At 39.3% G+C, this 25,620-nt stretch overlaps 1 protein-coding gene across 1 annotated transcript in view; it reads right to left on the bottom strand.

Annotated features, from left to right (window-relative positions):
* The window catches only part of LOC120573270 (phospholipid-transporting ATPase ABCA1-like), a 168,971-nt gene that overhangs the window by 119,835 nt on the left and 23,516 nt on the right, over positions 1 to 25,620 (bottom strand). The window contains exons 8-14 of the mRNA XM_039822907.1: positions 25,286 to 25,372; positions 24,995 to 25,169; positions 11,382 to 11,521; positions 10,514 to 10,630; positions 6,496 to 6,693; positions 3,056 to 3,261; positions 1,383 to 1,559 (exon numbers count right to left, since the gene is read on the bottom strand). Of these exons, the coding sequence (XP_039678841.1) occupies positions 1,383 to 1,559; positions 3,056 to 3,261; positions 6,496 to 6,693; positions 10,514 to 10,630; positions 11,382 to 11,521; positions 24,995 to 25,169; positions 25,286 to 25,372 (1,100 nt within the window). The remainder of the gene's footprint in view (positions 1 to 1,382; positions 1,560 to 3,055; positions 3,262 to 6,495; positions 6,694 to 10,513; positions 10,631 to 11,381; positions 11,522 to 24,994; positions 25,170 to 25,285; positions 25,373 to 25,620) is intronic.

Genomic DNA, 25,620 nt, shown 5'->3' with positions numbered 1-25,620 from the left:
AAACTTTCCTATTGTCTGGCATGCCAAACCAAGTGCATCCACTCAGGCAGTTAAAACAAATATGAAATGTGTCTCTTCAACCAACTTTACTAAAGCAGCTACAAAATAAAGTGCAAAGCAGTGAAGCTCCAGTTAATGTTAAAGCTACAATGAGAATATAAATCTGAAGGAAAGCACTTAATAAAGAACCAATAGAAACCCCAAATGATGAAAGCCATATCAATAAAGCAATTACTTTGAATATGGATTTCATAGCACTAGGTCTTCTTTGTTTCCAATGTCTCCAAGACAAACATGTGGTACAGAATGGGGCATTATTACTTACTTATTATTACTCAAAACATGTAAACATTAGCAGCCCAAATGCATCTTCAATATGAAGTCAGAATTGTCATGCTTCTTCTTGCTTTGGCTTCTTTAAATATGTTGATCCAAACACTCTCTGACGGTTGCTTGACTGTAAATGCTGTGCTATCCAAAGCACATACAATTTTAAAATTAGATCCCTAATCTGTGGAACTGCGTTTTCCCACGAGGAGTGTCTACTGAAAGGGGCGTATTGTGTTGTTGGACTTAAATCTCCCTGGTAATTATCTTTTCTCTTGATGGCATCGCTGGGCTTTTCCTTTATTAATGAAGATCATAATGTTTTGTGGATGGGAGTTATTTCCCAGACTCTGAGGAAATCTTTGCTGTGGAAGATTAAGAGTGATACCACATCATTTCTGTCCCTAGGTGAATGATTTAACATGGTAGAAGCCAGTGCTATCAATGGAAACATACACAACACAGATGGAGTCCTGTTATCAATCGTTGCTCATGATGAAGCTACGTATGTGAGACGTAAAGTACGTTACACTCACTTTGCTGAGAATTAAATGCCTCGGAAATACAAGTAAGGGAGTCATGGTGGTTGCTTAAATAATTTAGCATCCATAAACTATTCAGGAATTTCCTGTGGTTTGACTAAAATCAATAGTTTTGGCCCACTCATTCCCTCTTGCTGCCTTCATTCATTTATTTTACATTGCTGACCCTTGATTCATGATTAAATTCATCCTTAAGGATGCTAGGTTGACTTTTTACATTGACATTATTAGAGGAGTTCCCAACCTTTGTCCCTTCACCTGTGAGCAGCGATAGCATAAGACAGCAGCAGACGAGCAACACGGACAGAAAAAAAGGGTAAGTTAGACAAATAACGGAACATCTTGAAGTTTCCAAAGGGTAATCTGGAAGGCCTAAGTGACTGCTAAGACCATAACTCAACTATGTTGTGGTAGTGAGTGGCAACTCCCCAGAGTGAGCCAAATTTTATTGGTGTTATACCTCCTTCCTCTTCCACTAATCACATGCTGACAGATAAAAGCTTTTGTACTCACGAGTCATTCACGTAGCAAGGGTATGGCATTTGCTGGACAAAAACACCCAGGGGTTGTGTCTTTGACGTTTGCGCTTGTATAATGCCATGGTCCATCATATCCTGCAGGTAGGCGAAGCCTCCCCATATATAGCGCAGGTTGTTAAAGGAGTTGTCTCGAGCTCCGGGAGACCATAACCTTATTAAAAGCAGACACATCATGATCCGTCTTAGCAAAGGGCAAGTAAACTACAACCAGAATGGTCAGAAATACTGTCAAAGTATCATGACTGTTTATAGAGGTTATACAGTATGTTTTGACAGTAAACTTTGAAAGACAAAAAAAATAAAACACAGTAAACAGAAAAGACAATAAAATCCAGCATGTTCTTCATCTTTGGGCTTAAAGGAATACTTTGACATTTTTGGAAATTATGTTTTTTAGCTCTCTTGCAGAGAGTTAGAAGCGAAGACGCCAGCAGGAAAACGTATTGGTCAATGGTCAAATACAATCATTAGCACAACGTAGTGAAATTTGATGTCCGCATTTAACCCATCCTAAGACGCAGTGGGCTGCTAAAAAGCACCTGGGCAGCAACTCGGGGTTCAGTGTTTGTCAAGGACACTGCGACATGCGGAAGAGAGGAGTTGGGGATCGAACCGCCGACCTTGATTTTGAAAGACACCCTCTCTACCTCCTTAGCAAGAATACTGAAAACTGAAAGCAGGGGGGAAACAGCTAGCCTGGTTCTGTCTAATGGTTAGGTTGGTAGTACTGGCAGGCAAATTGTCTTTTTACCTTTGGACAGAGCTTGGTCTTCAAGGAAGAGCAAGGAGACAGTTTAGCTTAAGCTTAATTGAGCATAAATACTGGTAGAAGGGGAAACGTCCCTAGCAATGTCCAATGGTACCCACAATCTGCATACCAGCACCTGTAAAGCTGACTAATGAACAAATAATTTCTTGTTAGTTAAGTTTAGATATGGCCCGATACCATTTTTTGCTTCCCGATACCGATTCCGATACCTGAACTTGCGTATCAGCCGATACCGAGTACCGATCCGATACCAGTGTGTCATATATTTTATTATCATATATTATGTTTTAACAACGGTATACTACTATCCCTGTATGGATGTGATATTATTTATATCTTTGTTGTCTGTCTGGCTCAGGTTAAACTCTTTGTGAAACATGAACAAACACAAACAATGAATGCCACAGAACTTTCTTTTATTATCCAGTTTGACAGTCAGTTATAACGGAAAAAGAACATAAATAAACTACTTTAACGTAGATTTTCTTTAGGGCTTTATTACGTGGTATCGGATCGGTGCATAAACTCCAGTACTTCCCGATACCAGCGTTTTAGGCAGTATCGATACCGATACCAGTATCGGTATCGGACCATCTCTAGTTTAGTTACCAACATTTACCTTTGGACAAGCCAGGCTAGCGGTTTCCCCGTTACCAGTATTTATGCTAAGCCAAGCTAACCATCTCTTGGCTCTTTACGAAGCATACGAATATAAGTCTTATATCAATCTTCTCATCCAACTTGGCGAAAGCAAATAAGTACATTTCCCAAAATGTACTTATTCTTTTAATCCAAGCAACCTGTTACATAAAAAAGTCATAAGGAAAAAAAGGTTGCAGTTTTTAAGAAAGTATATGTAGTATTTTAATAGGTCTCACCTGCTTTTCACTTTGTTGGTAACCTCAACATCATCAATCGCCATGCGTATTTTGTATTTGACATAAGGAGGGGGTTGGCTGGAGTTTGGCTGGAGGTTTAGAAAGACAACACCAGCCCAGTATGTACCATTGTTCAGAAGCTCCAGTGCTCGGTCCACCAGATGGCTTTCAGTGGGGGCTGCCTCAAACTTATTCAGGTCTAAACACTGTCAACAAATACAGAGGTATAACAAAAATGTCTTATTTCTACATAATCTTCTTACAGTAAATCATTCCTGTTGCATATGAATCATTAGTATCCACAAAATAGGGAATAAAAGAGAGACAGGCATGAACTCACTGACAGAATGGCAGATGGATATTCAGCGAAAAGTATCACTCAGCTATTGACTAAACCGTGCAGTGTAGTTCCAAATTATCTGGAGCTGCCAGGGGGTGGGAAATGTTTTGGGCTTCAGCAGAGACAAGCAAATGAGATACAGCCTCACTAGCACTCCCTGTTCTGTAGCCTTGTCCCCCTGTTTCATGAAACGATAATGAGCTAGGCATCCTGGGAGGCAGTCACACCTGACAGCTGTCCACACATCCTGGTGCTGCAATAGTTTTATCATTTCTCGCCCAGGATTCTCTATTCTGTATTCTATATCAAGCTATGGTGGTAAACAAAATGTCACAGCAACAGCATTTGTTCAGTATTTACTGGCGAGGATATCACAGCAGTTGAATGGTTAAGTTTGGACTTAAGTGCTGAGTTTAACATATGGAAGAAATTGATAGGACCTATGTTAACTTCTACATTAAATCAGATTTGCATTAAATCAGAAGATTGCTGTTCTTGCATGTATATTTAAATTAACTAAACATATCACAGTCTACTGCATTTACAAATGGCCTTTAGAGCCTTTTCTTATCTCTATTTAATCTTTAAATATCAGTACTATTCTCTGTCACGACAAGCCTTACCAACCATGATGTTTCCATAAGAGATAGAGCAAGATTGTTTATGCATTTTGGGTTATCTTTCGTCTTTGACCGCTGGGCCAGCAGCTAAGGCTACGCTGTCTGTTATCAACAATCTGACTCCAGCTATGGACTGAGAAACTGGCCCCGCTGATAGCTCGCCAATCCCATCCTGGCCTAATTCAGAGGAACATGCAGGGCAACACGATGAGTTGTTCTGGTTGCATCATGCTTGTAGAATATCTACTACACAAACAAAAAAAAAGACTAAATGAGTTAAAGTATGCATCCTTAATGTTTAAGCCAAACATTACTATACAGCAATGCAACATTTTCAATAAGCAACAGACCAGTGCCGTCTGAAGCTAGTAATGAAGTGTTATTCCCAGGATTATGAAGATGATGCAATGGTGATGTTTATCACTGTTACTGCTGCCAGGAACACCTTCATAATGACCTGTTATGCAGTTTACATGACTATTGCTCTCATTATTCTTTTTTAAATAAATTCCACCATTAGTATCTTGATCCTATTAAATTGTCGGGCAGTTCATAAAGACACAGGGCAGCAGATATTAGTGGCCCTAATTTGGGCTGGTGCTATTAAAGAGATGCAGCCTGATTCCTCAGTGTTTATGCTGGTGGTGGCAACATAGTGAGAGAGACATGCCAATTATACATTGACCACAAATTGTTGGGAATTGATCTTCAGTTATACATTTGCTCGAACAGATTATTATTTCAAAGATACACATTATTAATTTGTGAGCACATATTATCAACAAGCTCACAAGTGGAAGAAATGTGCAGATACAGATACAGCACATTTTCTCTCCAGGTTAAAGAAATCAGTTTACACTTAAGAGGGATTTCTGTCTGATTGGTCATGATGCAAACATTCCGACTTTTCCTTTTCCAGCAGTAAATTAGATTATATATACTGTAGTGTCATTGTTAGCCTAATTTGCGTTACTATTTTAATGTATTTGCCTTATGGCTATTGCACCTGGCCACTGCATTGTCAATGCTGAAAAAATATACTATTCAGCTGTATACTAAAGGATCTCTCTACTTTCCTACAGATGTATTCACTCAGACAAGAGGACACCACAGTAAAGGTTGTCCAATAACTGTCCCTATCCTGGGATAAATTTTGAGCAATGCAATTACCATTAGGGCAGAAAATAGATTGCATTATGTTGGAATTTCATTGCCCACGTATGGCTAAGCCCAAGGGCCCAACCTGCCATCTTACCTGCCTGTGGATTTATATTATGTTTGTGTATGAGTGCGGTAGGGGGTGTGGGGGGAGGCTTAGTATGTGTGTTTGATCACACACAGTGAAAGAAGGGTTTTGCTGCACAGTGTGCCACGGATCGATATATTACTGTCAACTGCGTGTATGTTCCTACTAAGAGACACCACTTTGTTTGATGCCAAAACAGATTCACTATAGTCAGGCCAATAACAATGTTTTTTATGATTATCATGGAGGCAATGTCGTGACAGATCTTCCTGTGTGTTTTACAGTTTGCTAAGTCAAGGACATTACACTTTAATGAACAAAAGACCAAAGTCTTTTTTCCTTGTTCTCCAAAACACACAAAAGGTGACAGAGTGCGCAAGATAAAAAAATAAAATAAACTACATGTCATTTTAAAAGCCTTGATTTTGGTTTGAAAATTTGCAACAAAACAGCTGAGACACATAAATCACTGTGCTAAACATGCCCACATTGTGTGCTAGATGCTTAGCGCCATGCTTACGCACTGTAGCACCCCTGCTGTTGTGCCAGAGCTCTGTTACAGTTGTGAACAGAAATTTACAAGGGTAAATTAAAGTGCAGCAATTACGTCAAGGATACAGGACTGTTTACAGATCACTGTCTTATGTATGTAAGTAAAAGCATGTGTGGTAATTGAATAGCTGGCACTGGAAATTGTTTACATATCCCCTGGAAAATGACCATTGACACTGTAAAATAAAGTAACCTATATTTAATGTGGATAGTAAGATGCTGCTGCATTTGCTTGGCATGGCTTAAGATAGCTCATCTGGATCATGTTTTTAGCAAACAAACAACCCAGAAAAGAAAGCTTATACATTAGAATTTAACAACTTATTTTTTACTGAAAGACAGTTTTGTTTAAGCACTTTAAAGGTCATATAGCACTTGGCTTTAACGCTAACTCCAACCAAGGAAATCACATAGGTAATATTGGGTGAACTGGATAAATAACACAGAAAGGAGAGGCTAAAAGAGAAAGTGGAAGGCAGAAGAAATATGTATTGCCAATTTCCTCAACAGTGAGAATTATACTTTAGAAAATCTTAAATGTCAGAGAACAGCCCATGTTTTTAAATCAAATCTCTCACTTTACTGAAGAGGTCACACAAACCTCCGGTGCATGAGTGAGCTCAAAGTCGGGTTTGTGAGTTGCCACATGTTTCATAAAAGCACAGACAAAAGAATTACATACACCGAGAAAGTTGGAGAGAAGCTTCAGGATCCCTGTAGTGGAGTTGTAAGCACCTCGCCAGTCATAGGGTGGCATGCCTGGTGGACGATACTCTGGCGGCCCGTTGTACAGGAAGTTGGCCAGCAGGTCGGCTGTCCATTGTGTGCCGTTGAGACGCTGGTTGAGGAGAGCAGCAAACACTGGATTCGCCAGCAAAGCCTGATTTCAAAGGCAAGGATATAGGTTTAATTATAGTTACTCTGGTTACTAGAGATTGGAATGGAATTTGAATGAGGACCAAAGCATTTTAGACCACAGTGTATTATTTTAGAAGGGAAAGCATGGGAGGTCAGCTTTGTGCTTTGGTGGCAGTGACATTCATTTTTCTGCAGCATTAATTAGGAGCGTTAAGATAGATGGCACTATTGTACTTCAGACTCTGGGATACACATCAAATATTCTCCTGGCCAAGAAGTGCTCATATACAGCCCAAAGTATACATACACATACAGTAGCATATGCACATTTGAATGGACACACATTATAAGCAGTGTAAATAAATGCAAACTAAAACTATGCACAAACATACATACATCATATGTACACACAAACAAAAATCAAGTACACAAAACAGAGGTAAGGGTTAATGCTAATTCCCCCTCCTCTGAATCCTTCACTAAAATGATAAAATGTATATGAAGCCTCTTTAGGTCATGGATCAAGCTGTAATTGCTCTTATCATGCAATGAATTAATAAAAGCAATATGCTGATCTGGGAGCAAACCTAACCTTGCTACAAGTACTTAAACCCTACACACTGTGAATACAATACATGAATATGTATACGTATTTTTGTTGTGAGAAAGAAATGGTTATGAGCTCCTCAAATAGCTCTCGCATAATAAGATATTTTTACTCCCACCTATTAGTTTTAATGTGTTGCCCTCTATTTAGTAGCCATAACCATTCCCCTCACTCCCACCCAGTGTGGTCATAGTTTTAGCCTGCTGTAAAATTAACGCTCAATTATTAATATGAAACTGTTCCTGTAATGACAGTGTTACTACACAAACTAAACATAACAGTGATAATTTACCTGCCATATTGTACACAGGGAAAACTGAAAAGGAACATAAACCCGCTGACCCAAGCACTTATAATTTTAAGGGAAAAAAACACAACTACTCTTTCTAAACCACTCATTCCAGTAGTTGATTGTGTATGGTTCTTATTTGAAAGTGGAAAATGTGGACTCTGACTTTTGGAGAGGAAAGGGCACCGTACGTCTGCCGAGAATTGGGCTTCTAAAAAAGAAAAGAAATTCTGAGTTGAGATTTATATATATTCTGGCCAGTGTGCTCTGTGGCATTTCAGTGTCAACACTTTTGATGATATTCTGCTTAACCTTAGGACAACGTGTCAAATTAAGTAATCTCTATGCTGCATGTGACCTTTTAAAAATCAGTACATCCATCTTAGTGGGTGCTACATTAATGACATAAGCCATCAAGAATTAGTGTATTTTAAAGTCTGTGAGTCATTTTAAAATAGTAGTCCCATGTGGCATTTGCAGATATGCTGTTTAAACTTGTTGGTCATGAATAATTTTTGGAGCTCCTAGCGAGGAAGTGAAATGTATTTGCTTGCCTTTATAAATAGTCAGAACCTTGTGGCAAATGGCCAATGAGAACTCACTGAAATGCATACTATGTTTTAAAAATGTTTACATAGGTGACAGTTACATGATAGTGCACAAGTGTTTAATTTAAATTTCCAGAATACAAAAGTTGTTTTCTACAAAGACTATTGGTCCTGTTATATTAAGTTATTACCTCTCTATATAGTAGTTTTGATTGTTAGCGGTGGCGTCTGCCATTCCCACACCGGATTCAAGTTGCCTTCTAACACACAAATGATTCACAGGAAATGGCATGCATGTAACCAGTGTAATTGTATCTTCTTGATAACAGCTTGGCTGTTTACACTTTGCTTTCTTTACACCATGTCAGAACTGTATTAAGTTACATCTAATGCAAAGGAACGTCCTAGTGCTGCTGAATGCTTCACAAGCATTAAAGCAGTGTATTTGTCATTGCAGTTAGCCTAATCGTTCACCAAAAATGTGACATTGAAGACATTTTCTGCATGTCTGGACAGCAGATCACTGTTAAATATTACAGGGGGGAATGAAATAAAAAAGGACCAGCTACAGTGAACTGTTTGATAAAGAGTTCTTCAAGTTCTTCAAGTTCTGTGCTCTGTTGTGTGGAAAACTACTTGTGCCAAGTGCAGCACGAAATCAGATGGCAGTTGCTCATGGCATCATGGAAAAAGGCCGATCGCTGACTTCTTTATTAAAACAAAGTGAGTCTGTTTGGCTGCACTGTATTGAATTTTTGACGAAGAAGCTGCTCCAGAATTCTGGGATCCGCAGAATTAAACTGCACTTGCTGTTACCACGGTAACCATGGGTGTCGCCAAATCAATTTAAGGATTACAACTTTAATGTGTAAACACTATGTAAAGCCATGGGTAGTTATGTCAAACATTCTTTTCGACCACTTTTATCCGTAAGCCATCTCTGTACAGTCCTGTATGTCTCTGTATGTCCTTCAATCCGGCTCTGCACGCTAGATCGTCTATCTCATGTGTAGTTGTGGTGGTGATGGTAATTGGTCCATCAACGTAAAAACGTGTCTGCGACCTTGAAGAACCTCTGAAGATGACAAACCTCCGAAGCCACCGGCTCCGGAGCGCGATGTGGAGACGGGGAGAGAGAGCCAGGCTGGGAGAAAATGAAGACAAAGGACGAGTGCCGGCCCATTTGTGTAAAGGTTAGGGCTAGGGTAATGAATACCCTGGCTATATGGAGCTCCCAATGTCTGCTCCCCTCTAGCTGCCTATAAGCTCATTTGGAGTGACACTGGAGTAATGTCAGTGTCAAGGAAATACGGCGAGAGGCAAAGAGAGAGGGAAGGAGAGAAAAAGGGAGGGAGAGAAGTGGTGGCAAAGAGTCCATGTCCTCTACTTCTATAGATAATCCTTTCAGCCAGTATGAAAATTATCCTGCACTTATCCATAATTACTTTCCTCCCTTGGTTTCCATATCTAGCAGAAGGTGCAACAAATTGATATACACGACATGTATATTCTCACCTGCAGTATATATAAGGCTCATCATTTCAGTTTTTAATGATTTTTATAGAGAAATTCCAGGATTTTAAACATATTTAAAATAAGTAACATACATTTTTATTTACAAGTGGTTGCATTTTCTGCTGAAAAAACACACAGCGAGGTTTTTTTCTACAGCTAGTCCAGCTTGATAAAAATGCAGTTAAATGAAGAAAAAATGTGTAAATGAGCCACTGATCATGTGCCAGAGACCGTCTAAGTAATTAAAAAAGAAAAGAAACTGAAAAGGATGAGTTTTGCCATCACCGTAATGTTTTCAGGCAACCAGTAGATAAGCTGTCCAGCACATAACCCTCCGGAAAACCACATAGTTGTTCTGTATTTTTTTATTAACAAAAGAAACGACACACTAAGGAATACATTATAGTTAATTAGTGAGCTTTAGGGGTACAGGTGGGTGACTAGCTGTTTCCCTGTTTCTAGTTTTTATGCTAAGCTAATGGTCTCCTGGATGTTTCTTCCCATTTATTGTATAGATATGAGAGTGGTATCAATGCAACTCTGGGCAAGAAAGCAACAAAAGCATATTTCACAACATGTTAGACAATTCTTTTGGCACAAGTTTGTACTGTACAGGTTAAATGTGAAACGGTATCATACAAAAGCTGCTTTTTGAGACTATCCAACTGAAGCCAAAAGGACTGCAGGTGAAATTTGACATGTTGAATTTGAAGTGTGACTTCTTAAGATTTCTGCAAAAATATTATTTTTCAGTATTCTCTGAAACTTGTCACTTGTTATCTGTTGAGAAACTAGATACTAAACTTTTCTGAATACCTAAGAAAAAATAAATAATGTGGGCTCCAGTCTTTTTGTTGTAGTGCTTCTCAGTGCAGAGTCTTACCCGTAATGAATTGACTTGACGGCTATTTTGAAGGAAATTCCAGACACGTGGCCCGAGTTCATCCCACGAATCAGCGAGCTCTTTAAGCATAGCCAAGGCATTGAATGTGCTATTTGCCTGAAACAAAAAAGAAGAACAATATTTAAAAAAAAAACATATGTACAGTATATAGTTATCACACCTTTCCGTGACTGAGAGACTTTTCTACTCGCTGTGAGCCAATCCAGATATGAAAGTACTCCACATCTGCACATTTCAGCTAATCCCTAGAGGAACTCATCACATTGTAACACTGCCACCCCCCACGGTGACAAATGTAAATGGGGTTATTTACCCCTGAACATTGACTTGTAAACAATCTGACTATGTCTGGTGTGAAAAGGGCCCCCTGCTTCAGCACCGGGCCGCTTGCTGTGAAGTCGGCAGATTTTGCTCATTCTCATTATGTATTCTCAATGCAAAATCCACACTGCCTGCCTGTTGTTTGTTTTGCTCACGCAGTTATCAAAATGATGCTAATATCTTGGAGAAATGTCATGTCATGAAAATGCATTTCATTCAGCCTCCTGACTAACTATTGTATTATTTTTGTTTTTATTCCCCAGGTGGTAACTTTGTGTCACATGCAGTGTTTTTCATTCCCCCACTGGAGGCTTCTTCACTACTCCACAATACTGATACATGCAACTGGCCTGATCCTGTGCATGGAATATATTCAAATACTGTATGTCAACAAAACAAAGACAATGGGTGTTTTTGGCTTTCACTAAACTTGCTCATACCATACACTGATATTAGCAAGATATTCAGCTACTTTTTAAGTTCAGAAAAAGTCAGTGTCCATGTAAATGTTTTTCATTTCTCTTACCTCTTTCACAATGAGGCGAACAGCGGGTGTATCAGGTGTGTAGAGGACTTTGCCTCGCAATAACGGCTTCAAGGTGCTCCAAATAAGGCTCAGACCAGGTGTGCCCTCCAGGGTGTCGACAAGAGTCTGACAAAAACCATCTATATAAGAGAAGAAAAGAGGAGAGAAGAGAGGGAAAGTCAAGCCAAGAACAAGAAAATACTTTTAAATTTCAGAATCCCGTGCTAATGTACGTATGCTCCAAGAGTAGAAACAAGCCGTTTCATCTATACGAAATCATCGAATTTGCAGCACCCAAGAAGCAAACATGATAAATACTGCACATGAGCTTGAAATTCATTTGTGGCTACCATAACAATCCTCACAATACTTTTTCTCAATCCAGAGTGAGCAAATATGAACACAGTATGCAATTAGGCATACAGCTTAACTATTTAATTGCATTTTTATCACTTAACCAGACATCTTTCCTATCTTTTAGAATTTATTTTAAAGTCTTTCTCTTAGTTTTCCAGGCACTAAATGGCCTATGCCCCTTTTATATCACGGACTCCATATCATTTTATGATCCTCCACGAACCCTAAGATCCTCCACAGCTGCTCTATTAACTCTTCCCAAGGTCGCCACAAAAACTTTTGGGGATGCTACTTTTAAACAAAACCTCAAAACTTATCTTTTTCATATAGCCTATAGCTAGCAGCTGTCTGTTATAATCTTTTATGATTTTCTCTAATTTTAAGATAATAGTAACATTCATTTCCTCCCTTCCTCCTTGTATATGTATATGGCTTTAAACTTACGTTTTCAGTGCTTTTGTTTTTGCTGCTGAATTGTAAAGCACTTTGTGCTGCATTCTGCACATGAAAGGTGCTTAATAAATAAAGTTCATTCATTCATTCCTATTTTTTTATAATTTAGAAAACCTATATCTTTCGACAGATATATCGGTCTTAGAAATATCATTTATCTAGGCCCCTGCTTAGCTCACCTGGTAGAGCGGGTGCCCATATATAGAGGTTTACTCCTCGATGCAGCAGCCGCAGGTTCAACTCCGACCTACGGTCCTTTGCTGCAGGTCATTCCCCTTCTCTCTTCCCTTTCAAGTCTAAGCTGTCCTATCCAAATAAAGGCCTACCCAAAAATAATCTTAAAAAAGAAATATCATCTATCTAATAAACCGAGACATATCTGTATGTATGTGTGTCCGTGTTTCGGGGCTTGCACATCACACGCAGACACCACATGCAGAACGCTTTACAACGCAGATATGTGCTGATTAGCTCTCATAACGGGCCGGTGAGTAGCGCACTGCCATAATTCCATGACGCTAATGTCTGATTACTTCAGAACAGATAGCTATTATTTATAACTGCTACTAATGACTTCTTTTGTACACTCATTTGTACTTTGAAGAAGTACTCTGTCCCAACAGGACAGGCAGCAGCTCCTGTCGCTCTGATACAAGGTTTAGGAGTAGAATTGTTTGTTAAAAGTGTTTATTGCAACATATTGTTAGGAAAGCCATGTAATTACTAGTTTTTGTATTTCTTAAAGTGATGGTTCGGAGTAATTTCACCCTAGGGTCCTTTGCCCCATGACCTCGAGCCAAACACCCCCCCAGAAGCTTTTTTCACCTGGGTCTAACATTGGGAGAGTTAGCGTAGAGTAGCGTTATCAGCTGAATAGCTTAGCGCAGGGGCTAATGGATCCGAAGTGTCTCTTAAAATGACCCCACTAATAATGCCCGAAATGATACCAAACGTCTACAGTAGTACATATAGGTTATGCTCTCATAAAACGATGGATTGTAAACTTTGTAAGTACACCAGAAGTTTATGTAAATAACACTTGCCTGCTGGCTTCTGCTCTCTGCTGTTCAAATTACAACACCGAAAAGAGATGCAACAAAAATATTTTTTAATTTAACTTATTTTTTAAAGTAAGTGCTGTAGAATAACTAGCAGGAGACAAGTAATAATTGAGGTAAGTTTGGAGACATTACCTTATTTAATCATTAAATTAATAAATATTTTTGTTGCATCTCTTTTCTGTGTTGTAATTTGTAGATGGCCCTAAGCACTCTTACTGCCCGGTAGTAACAGCAGCAGCAGCAGCAGCAGCAGAGAGCAGAAACCAGCAGGCAAGTTTTATTTACATACACTTCTGGTGTACTTACAAACTTTACAATCCATCGTTTTATGAGTGCATAACCTATTTGTACTACTGTAGATGTTTGGTATCATTTCGGGCATTATTAGTGGGGTAATGTTAAGAGACACTTCGGATCCATTAGCCCCTGCGCTAAGCTATTCAGCTGATAACGCTACTCTACGCTAACTCTCCCAATGTTAGACCCAGGTGAAAAAAGCTTCTGGGGGGGTGTTTGGCTCGAGGTCATGGTGCAAAGGACCCTAGGGTGAAATTACTCTGAACCATCACTTTAAGTTAGAGTACTGACAAACTGACATGATGAATTCTGACACCCAACATCTAGACTTGTTTTTCTTCTTAAACTTATGGAAAGCCTTTGTAAATAGTTATGCATTAACTATTCACAAAGGCTTTCTAAGGCTTTATTTTACTTCTATACATTTTGTTTGTCCTCTGGGTGTCCTGTGTTTTTATTGTTTCAATTTTTGTTGTTTTACTTTGCCTTTTGTTATTATTCCCTTATTTTGGAATATGTTAACTATATAAATAAAGTTAAATATTATCATTGTTTAGACGTGAATCCAGACTACAATCTAATTATATCTGTTAAAACACACAATTGGTGTGTCTTACAAACACTAGCAAGATTTTTTTTTCTGGGTATTACCTACCTGAGTTACTGAAATAAAAAAACTCCCATTAGGTAGACATTGTGTCTGTTACTGTTTTTTTATATATCAACAACCAGAGAGTTCCAAAGTGGACATATATACTAGACGTTTTGGAACACACAAACAGGCAGAGGAAAACAAAACCCAAAAGTTTAGACCTGAGTACATAAGGAAAATCTTCTGTGGAGCACAGGGGAAAAGTCAATATGCTCAGCAGCAGTACAATCATTACTAATTTAACTTATCTGCCAACGTGAATATTGCCAGGTTTGGAGAGTGCTGAATAGGTTACATAAGGACCTGCACTGCAAGGAATGGAGACTGAAGTAGCTTGTGCTTAGCTTACGCCTGCCCCTTGTTGTGACAGAATATATGGGATTCTTGCAGTGCAGTAGTTCATCAGACAAATGATCAATCCGGTTTTTCGTCTGCCAGTCAATACAACTGTCTTCTTCTTGATCTGTTGTTAAGTGTCCCTTTTGTTCAGACACCTGTCATGTAATCTGTCCTTTTTCACGTCCCCCGTCACGACCACAATCTCAATCCTCCACTTCTTCTCATCTCACCAGGGTGACCATTTCCCCCATCAGGGAGATTTTAGAAGCCATTTTCAATGCAATTAAATGTTAGCCTTTCTGCCTCCCGGCCATCTTCCCCAGGTGCTCCTGGGAGCTCTGTGTGCGGGCAGCTAATGGCCAACCCTTAGTCTGAGTCTGGCCAGCTGTTCTCTCCACGGACTGCACAGATGCCACTTCCTGCAAACACTTGAAAGAAAATGAGTGTGACACAGCTCAGTAGCACTTTGCTGTTAGGAGCTTCTTGTCACTCCAAACTATAAAACATTTTGTATTTAAGAGAAAAAAAAGTATACTTATAGTTAATTATACTGTAGATCATTTTATATTGTGCATGTCAATAAAAGTAAGGAAGGAAAGGGCTTTGATTTTTAATGGAATAAAATGCCAAAATAAACTTATCAAGGGACTGAGAGACAATGAACACGAGAGGGCAGAGTAGACTGATGATCTTAAAGCAGTAGTTCCCATTCTGGAGGTCTGGACCCGTGATGGGGTACCCAAACAAATCTGAGGGGCCACAAAATAAATAAATAGCTAAGAAAGAACCATTTATATATTTATGTTACAAAATGATGTGGTTTTTTTTACAGCTTCTCTGAATTTTTTGCTCTTTTGCAGGTGTAATACAGGACACTGTTATCTACAAATCCTTGAAACAATCTAAAAAAAAAAAAAAAAAAAAAATCCCTCTTGGTTAAAATTGCTTATAACTCACATTCACATAGGCAGGTAGCCTGACAAGTTTTTGACCACTAGTGGTGCTAGGGAGTGGGTCTATTCCTGATGCCAGTTTCATTCTTATTCCACTGATTGGCAATTGGCGGTAACATGCAAAAAGACACAGGACCAGCTAACCACGTCGTTTAAATAGCAAATACACCTGCGCCCATCTTTGCGCCCATGGGCGTGCTGGTCTCACAGGGAGGTGTGTTCAGGTGCATTCTTGGCGTATTGCTATCTTGAGGCAGCGGAAAGTGATCAGACAGTAAATTTAGTATATTAGACCCAAGTGAACAAGCTGACAAATATGTGTGAAGTAGCTCAGCAACGAAATACATTTACTCACGTTACTGTATTGTGTATTTTGTATTTTTCAAGTAGTTTTTAAAATCGTATTTTAAAATGTACTTGATTACGTTTTGAGTGAAGTATTGTATTTCACTACATTACAAATCCTATCCGTTACTGAGTAAAAAAAAAAAAAAAACGTTGACTAACGAAAACAGAAAGGAAGAAAAAAAAAAAAAGTTGCTCCCAGAACCACTACACCAGACCTGGGCATTCTTATTTTTTTTGTGTGAATGTATGCAGCTTCTTCTTCTCTGGTTGCAAGTCTCAATTAAAAAGAAGTAGAAGAACTGCAATGTGTCGGACCCGTTCTCTTAAGGGTCCCATGACATGGTGCTCTTCGGATGCTTTTATATAGACCTTAGTGGTCCCCTAATACTGTATCTGAAGTCTCTTTCCCGAAATTCAGCCTTGGTGCAGAATTACAGCCACTAGAGCCAGTCCCACAATGAGCTTTCCTTAGTATGTGCCATTTCTGTGTCTGTAGCTATTGAGGAGGAGAGAGGGCGGGGCAAGGTGGAGGATGGGGGTGTGGCCTTGACCAACTGACACTTTGCTCGTTTGAAAGACATGATGTTTCTCTCTCATGGGTGGGCCAAATTCTCTGGGCGGGCAAAGCAGAGAAAGGGGAGGTAACCTTGCTCCTTATGACCTCGTAAGGAGAAGATTCCAGATCGGTCCATTTGAGCTTTCATTTTCTCAAAGGCAGAGCAGGATACCCAGGGCTCGGTTTACACCTATCGCCATTTCTAGCCACTGGGGGACCATAGGCAGGCTGGGGGAACTAATATTAATGTTAAAAAACCTCATAAAGTGACATTTTCATACATCTTTTATACATCCATGGTCCGGTCGGACCCCTGTGTCCGCGAGCCGCGAACTGAGCGGGAGACGTGAATAAGCGGTTATCCCTCAAAAATGTCAGCTCATGGGAAAGAAAGAAAGGTTGATACAGAGTGCCGAGTTTTTAACCAAACATGGACTTCTAAGTATTTATTTACTGACGTCAAAGGTAAAGCCGTGTGCTTAGTTTGCGGAGAACAGATCGCTGTGTAAAGGATTATAATTTGAATCGCCACTACACTAAACACGCAGAGAAATACAACTTGACTGATCAACTTGACATCTGAAGCTTTGCTAGTTACAAGTTAAAAGACTTTTTTACCAAGCGTCAAGACCAGCTTTGTGATATCCCACAAAATTGCCAAAAACAGTAAGCCATTTTTCTTTAATTAAAAACAAAATAGTTTTGGATTTATGACCACTTGTCCTATTTTCACTACATGGGAGAGATACCCACGCCCTGTTTTACAGTTTTTTTTAAATGTAACGTAAGAAAATGTAAGTACATTTTAAATTAACTACTTATTACTTTTACTTGAGTAATTTTTCAGATAGGTATTTTTACTTGATTTGAGTAATATTTCATCAAAGTATTGGTACTTTTACTTAAGTACAATATTTTAGTACTTTGTCCACCTGTGTAGCTCAGCCAAATATGCAGGAGTCTGACTGTGCAATGCTCTGTATGTACTGTAAGCTTTAGAATGTTAAACTGAATCCTAGTTCCATTATACTGGGAGAGAAGGCAGTCATCTACTTTAATTTAAAAATAGGTTCTGATTATGAATGGGACTATGAGAATAGACAGCAATGCAAAGGGACCTTGACCAAACTTGTTCGGGCCAATTACAATACACAAAGAATTCTAGTCAACAATTGAGCATGGATATAGGTAGCAGTGACAAATGCATAACAGTCAAACATTTGTATCATGGGAAAGATTGATCAGATATTTTGTGTGCTAAAGGGAGCATCAGAATACAGAGGTTATACATTCTTTTTGACAACAGATCTTTACTGTTCTTCTTTTAAACTGCTGTTTTGTGAAAAAAAGGAAAAAGAGAATCTGTTCTTTACACCAGGTTTAGCCAAAGTCAAATAATTGCATTGAGCCTCAAGACAGCGCCTCAACTTACCTGGCAAATTTAATCAATTTCAGTTGCACCCTGGAGATGGGCTTGATTTAGCACTACGGCGAGACAGTGCAATAGACACACTACAAATGCTTGTGCTTCGCATATGCAATCACATGGATGAAAACAGAAAACAAGAGAGAATGATATGACTCTAGGTTCACAATACTCATATTTCAGGTAGTTCATGCAATGCCCAATCAGAAGCACACAAGCAGGTACACATATATGCACCTGAACATGACATGTCAGTCTAAAGTGACCTACCCCGTGCATCAGTGAACTAGCACCTACTATATGTTTTACAAGCAGTGCAAATTAAGTGCTGTCTTGAAGCATTCCAACAGAAAGTTAAATCAGGTTGAACAAATGTCATTGAAGTCACTCTCTCACAAGAGACAGAAAGAGGCCGCTTTGACATTCAGTAGAAGAGCCTCTCTCACTCCAGTATATATTAAAGGGAAGTGCTTAAAACGGGAATTAAAGGGTAACAATTACTAATAATTCAAAAAAACGCACATGGGCAAAATACTCAAAGGATGACAGTATGAGTCTCGAGATAATTAGGAAATGTTATGAACAATGTCAGAAAAAAAAAATCACACCAGAAAAGAGAAAAAGCTTATTATGACGGATCAACAGAGATGCGTTCATTTGAAAGGTTGATGTTTGGGTACAAAAACACACACATTCAAATCAAGAACTCTGTAGCAAACAGTTAAAGTAACAGTTAAGGTCAAGTCAAATCACCAATTTTACAGGCATGGCTATAGTGCTTTAACAGTTTTTGCCTATTTCCATTTGCACAGAAACCAATTCTAATGCTCCATATGATACCAAATAATGTCCAATTTAACAACAGCAAGGAAACCTCTAAAATGAGCCATACAAAGAGCTTACAAATGCAAAGTATATTTTAACAAATTTCTCCAACAAACGTATAAATTTAAGTATATGCCATTGCAGAGCCATGTACAGTAATCTACTGAGCAAATTTGGAAAATAATAACAACTTAAAATTACTGTTGTGGAAGAACAGTTACCGCCACAACTATTCTGTATAATGACTCAGATGTTTTTCTTTGCTGTCAACGATTAATTGGGAAGAAAATGTTGCTAAGCCATTAACAAAAGCTCAGTGTTAGCCTTTATTGTTGCCATTTTACTATTCCTTTGAGTGTACTTTTACAGGTATAAAGGAGTTGTAATTGGCCATTATGCAGACACGCTGCATATTCCAGATTCATTTAATGTACATAGACCAAAAGAAAAAAATGCCAAAGCAAATCCAAAACAGCCATTAGCATGCTAAGAGATGTTAGGGCTTATGTTATATGGATGATACAATGTTTTTTCGCTAATTTGCGCTGGCACAAGCATGCAATTCCACTTGCAGCATAATTTTATTCCCAAGGAATGGAGGCTTCTTATTAAAATCTAATTTTGTGCAGTTGTCTCCAAAGAACAGGCATTTAATGAAACAAGAATGCATGGTCTCTAATGAGCATGAGGCTGCAAGAAGTTACACTGAAGATTTAATTTTCAAGGATTTTATGGAACTGTCCCCACCAGCACCTAAATGGTTGTGCTAATTTTGTTTATTTTTCCTTTTTAATAGTGAGTGGCACAGCCCCAGCAAGAAAAAGTGCATATAATCATTTTTGGAAAATGTATTTTCCTCAATTCTTTTTGCTTGACTATGTATTTCCCAATTACTTATTATGTGCATCAAGTATGGCATTAACATGTATTGGACAATCTTTCAATATATTTAAATATATATAGGTATAATAAATGATTGTTCTATCAGGGTTCCTTTTTTAATACAATGTGTTACTAAATTAACCTTTATTTTAACAATAGATTATTAAATTTGAGGAATTATAGCAGAGAACTTTACTTGAGCATTAGTTATTTATGTAGTAAAACAAACAAAAAAGTTGATCCCCATGTGCAAAAAGTGGCCATCCCTTTAATGACTAAAAATAGAATCAGGTGCACTCTGAAGGTGCAAATGATAAAAAGTGTTTTAGTCTAGAAGGTCCACCTGTATATCAAGATCAGAGATATGGTCACGACTCGTTTTAAACGTTCAGGTTTGTTATAATCCTGTCAGCTCGTCACAGAGCTAAAAATCTAACAAAAAAACAGATATTCACAGATATAGAGAATCTCAGGCTGCTGCCAGTGTGTTTAGAAGAGGTCAAACTCACAATCTCAACCCGTTTTAAAATGCTTCAACAAGTTCTAGGAAAACCAGAGTAACACTTAATGATGGACAGGTACCTCTATCCACAGTTACTGTCAAAGTACCAACTATAACACACATTCGATCCACATGGTAGCTCAGGAAGGTTTGCCTAGGTGAAGAACAACACTACTATAACAACGCATTCTGTACTAAGTCAGGTGTTTAGTAAACCAAAACATTGCCTTTGAAAAGATCAGGCTTAATCATTTCTGAAGCATTATAGTTTCTAATTTTGATGGAAAAAAGTAGTAAGCATCAACGTATCCAGTATACTGTACCTGACCCTTACCATGAGTTTACACTACAAGCAACATGGTCAACAAGTAACCTTTTGTCTGTTACAGAACTGAGTCACATAAATCTTTAATGTATGTACAGTGTGCCTGTTCTACTTTGATCTACTTGAAAGTCCTTAAAAGGTGGACTCTGTGGTTCTAATCCAATACACTTTTTGTCAAATTCAGCAAATATCTACTCACGGTCTGCTGTGTGTGTGTGCTATGAAAAACACAGCCCTGGCTCTGTAAATAGGAAAGAAACAAATGGCGTTTTTCCATTACATGGTACCGGCTCGACTCGCCTCGCCTCGACTCGACTCTACTCTACTCTACTTTGTTGGTTTTCCATTATGAAAAAAAGTCCCTGGTCCCAGGTACTTTTTTTAGTATCACCTCCGTCGAGGTTCCAAGCGAGCTGAGGCGATACCAAAAGGTGACGTGAAAACCTTCAGACTACGGATTGGTCTGATTGGTTGCTAGCGACAGACGTGGGTGTCTAGCCTGACATGGTCATACTCAGATTCTAGTCAGAATGTGAGTCTGAAACCGCTCCATTGGGCTGTGATTATGGGGCGTGTTCCAACCGAACCAGGAAAAAAAAATGCCTCTGCATTCATTGGATAGACCTCCAACCAATCAGAGCAACAGAACTCAACTCAACCGTCAACAGAACTCAACACTGTATATCGTCTCCATAGCAACCACTCTTTGCACAATGCATTCGTTCTAACTTCCGACTTTTAGACTTTTTTGAAGCAGGATATATCATTTGTTTCTTGTAAATATAAATGTGGATAACGTTAATGATAGTGACATGCTCGCTACAGTCGCATTTCTAGAGATGAATTGGCGAAAACACGTTTTCTCTGATTCACGGCTTTGTTCTAGCGCCGGCTGTCCCTCTCTTCAGTCTCTCTCTACGTCTCTCCACCATATAACGCTCTCTCTCTTCAGTCTCTCTCTATCTCTCTCCACCATATAACGCTGTCCCTCTCTTCAGTCTCTCTCTATGTCTCTCCACCATATAACGCTCTCTCTCTTCAGTCTCTCTCTATCTCTCTCCACCATATAACGCTCTCTCTCTCTTCAGTCTCTCTCTATCTCTCTCCACCATATAACGCTCTCTCTCTCTTCAGTCTCTCTCTATCTCTCTCCACCATATAATGCTCTCTCTCTCTTCAGTCTCTCTCTATCTCGCTCCACCATATAATGCTCTCTCTCTTCAGTCTCTCTCTATCTCTCTCCACCATATAATGCTCTCTCTCTCTTCAGTCTCTCTCTATCTCGCTCCACCATATAACGCTACCATGCTTTCGGGCAGTTGTTGAGGCTCCTCCGCTGAGGATTTTAAAATGAATGCGCTGTCGATATCTTCTGTAACAGACGCGATGGTGGAATCTACACATCTCAACAAATTCAACCCAAGCGTTCTTTGGTGACGTGGTTGATTCTGTTTCTGTTGATCATCTGTCCGACAATCTGATTGGTCCGAACAGATCCTGGTCTGGCAATAATTGCTTCTCAACGGAGCGACTCCAGACCAAACTTCCCGACCTCGAATTTTGTGGGCGGGGCTGAACAAACCCGCCATTTTTTAATAGTTTAGCCAGCTGTGGTTTTTTTTGCTGCCTCCAGCTTCTTTTGAAACTAAATTTGTCTTCTGGCAAACAGCCACATGCCGAGAATCAAAAACAACACACCTTCGACGGTCTCTGTGTGTGTCGCGTTAGGTCACGGCAGCATCCTGCATGAAGCGGTACTAAATCCGCTATGGAAAATGGAAGACGGGGCACCGCAGCCAAGTCGAGGCCGAGCCGAGTAGAGCTGGTACTAGCAGTGGGTAAGCGCCAAAAGTGGCTCGAACCAAGACAAACAACAAAAAATCAACTATCTTTTTCCAGAATAGCAGACCCCACCTTTAACCACTGGACAAATTTACACATCAGAAAAACACTTTGCTTTGCTGGCATTACTGCATCTAAGTGTGTACTGTATTAGATCAAAGGGTGACTCATATCAGTACTCGACGATCTGCCATCCACAAATGCTTGAATGAAGAATTAATCTTCTCGGTTTTATTAATTGAATCCTTGCAGCCATGAAAAAGCTCATTCACTTACAACCTTACTGAAGGTTGGTGGTGCAGTCCAGATTTTCAAAGCAGTGTGAATACAGTGTGAGATTATTCTAATTTATTTTGGTAGGACAGCTCTCACAAAGTTCAGGGCTTCAGCGTCAGCCAATGACAAAGCGCCTGTCATTGGAGTGTTTCACTCGTCGAGCGAGCGCTGTAGTTCGGAAATAAACCAAATGGATATAGATGAAAACCAAGGTACTAGTGACGAGAATCAGCCAACCACTCAGTCTCAAACCAAACTCGTTCCGTAAAAAGGCTCGCATTCGGTGGTGTGGAAGTATTTTGGATTCAAGCAAGATGACAAGGGTCAGTCTGATGTGATTTGCAAGGCATGCTTTGCCCTCGTTGCAGCACCGCAAGGTAACACCACCAATCTTTACCAGCACCTCAAATGTCACCATAAAGTGCAATACGATGAAGCCGTAAGAGGCAAGAGGTCCGAAATACATTTCAATTAGCCTATTTACAGCCATGTTCAGGGTCATATTCAGCGCAGTGCATTAAACTTCTATTTTTGGTAACCTACTTGAATTGCCAGTTGAAGAGTGTGCTAAGAAATAATTTTTTGGGGGCATTTTTCAGCCTTTATTTTGATAGGACAGCAGAAGACATGAAAGTGGAGAGAGAGAGGAGGAATGACATGCAGCAAAGGGCCGCAGGTCGGAGTCGAACCCGGGCCCGCTGCGTCGAGGAGTAAACCTCTATATATGGGCGCCCGCTCTACCAACTGAGCTACCCAGGCCCCCGAATAATTAGGTTTTTGATACTGTACTTAAACTGGCAAGTGACAAACTCCATTTCTCTAGAGACTGAAGCTGTAGCTGAAGCATGTTGATTGACATGTTAAAATTATGTAAATAAATGTTCAAGGAGTACATATAGAGCCTGTATCAGGGCCATATTTAGTTCAATGTGTTATATGTAACTATTTTTGGTAGCCTACTGTACTTAAATGGCCAGTATGTACTTTTTTTTCTTTATTCATTGAAGCCTCTATGTTTACAAGTTTGTGTGCGATAGGTCCCAAAAAAAATCTATGTTTTGTACTGCCAATTTGTTTTGTTTTTCATGGTTCACGTTTGTAATAAACATTACACTTCGTGAGAAAAAAATCGTGGCAGAGAATCGTGATATCAAATTCTAAGCTAAAAAATCGTGATTCATATTTTTCCTCAAAACGTGCAGGCCTACTACCTGGCATATATCTTTATTAAGCACAAAACTCTATGTTTATACCCTGCATGAGATCAGAAGTATGGGGGACAATGACATCCTGAAGATGGACTGAAGACAGCTTCAGGACATTTTAAAGGCATTACTGAACTCTATCAGGGCCTCTGGTCAAAAATCTTTACAAAGTGAGCAAGGTTTTAGTGAGATCAATACAGCACTGGGGGATATGAGTACACATGCTGACATTATGGCTGCCTTGGTTGTATTCCCTGGCTAAGATAGTACAAAATACCAATTTAGAACTCAAAAAAGCATTTTAATGACACCATCTGTCCTCTGTGGGAAGTTTGAGTTGCCATATGTTCTTATTTAGGATGTTACACATTTGGGCCTTGTGACTCTGCACCACCCAGACAACAACATCAATTTCCACTAGTGATAAGTTGCTCTGGACTTTCCTCTTCATTAAGAAAACATCATTATGTCAGGGTGGAAAGTGAGTGCAGAGCTTTTAAATGGAATGAGAAGAGCTGATTTGATTGGCTACGATTGATGCCAGCACCCGACACAGTCACCGATAATGTATTCCTAATCAAACCCAGTTTCCAGCTCTGGCACAGGTGCCAACTGTGCCACAGGTGCCTGTTCCTGCATGTGCACAAATAGTCACATCCTGTGCACCCTGCACAGTTGACTGCACTGTGTACCATGCACCACTAATTCATCAAAATAGGAACAATTGGTTTTTTTTTCACCCCTGCATGCATATTTTGATAACAGAGAACACTGGGGTTTGCTTTGAATCTGTCTTTGCAGAATACTTGACCTTATAAAAATACTTTCATTCTTTGTCCATAAGAAACACATCTAACCCCCAAATATGCCTACTGAGCCTTGCTGGACCAAAGATATCTTGATGGACTGACATTTATGTGCTGCACTACCAAGTCTACAGTAGCGCCACACTGTTTGCTCCATAAAGTCTGACAAGATACAGTTTTTAAAGCAGAAAAAAAAACTTTAAATTGACTTTAATTTGTTCATGATTCATGCCATCCTCTGCAACCTACTGACCAAGCATAATTCCCAGTCCTTCCCATTTTTCCAAATGCAACAAAGTTATGCTATATGCCTCTGGCTGCGAAATTAACATAAATATGTTACCTGTGATACTGTAAATCACTGGTTGCAAAAAAGAAGAAAAAAAAAGGAACCCAATTTTGTCTATTTGCTGGCTACATACTGTACAAGCTAAAATGTAGATAAATGACGAAGACATAAGTACTGAGTGACAACTTTGCTTAATAAGGAGTTTGCTACAGCACTTACCGGAACTGTTGCCCGTAATGAAGACTGACGTGTTGTTACCCATCTGTCCTTGTAAGCTTAAATTGATGTTGGGCTGCTTTTCACACAGTAGCATATTGATACTGCCAATCATGTTCTTTTGGAAATCCAATGAACTAGCAGCTTTAAGGATCATGGAGTTCTGCAACCTGGTCATCTGGATACAACAATGTAAAAGTCAGGAATTTAGAAAAAACTGAAAAAAAGCCATATCATCATAGAGTATAATTATGGATTCCTGTCTAGTGTACATGACACAGTGGCAACACTAACCTCCTCAATCACTGGTAACGCATCTTGAGTGGTTTTCCCCATCAGTGTCACTGTGTCTGCTGCATTTAGATTCAAAGCTGAAGGTACCTAAAGTTGGGCATGAACAGATGATTTACAGAACAATACTGTAGCTACTACATGAATGGCAAACAAGGAAACAATCCAACGTATTATTATGCCTTATGTGTTACTATGTCCTAAAAGAAATATAATATGTATGTTATTGTACTGCAAAGCCAGTAGCTACAATTATGTGTCCACATCTGCGCTGAAAATACCAGTTCCATATCAGCCTTTCCACTCAAGATACTATATAAACTCACTCATTTGTACAT

Source organism: Perca fluviatilis, chromosome 14 (assembly GCF_010015445.1).
Source record: "Perca fluviatilis chromosome 14, GENO_Pfluv_1.0, whole genome shotgun sequence".
Lineage (NCBI taxonomy): Eukaryota > Metazoa > Chordata > Actinopteri > Perciformes > Percidae > Perca > Perca fluviatilis.
Note: the sequence above shows the minus strand (reverse complement) of the source record. Positions and strands in the feature narration are given on the sequence as shown.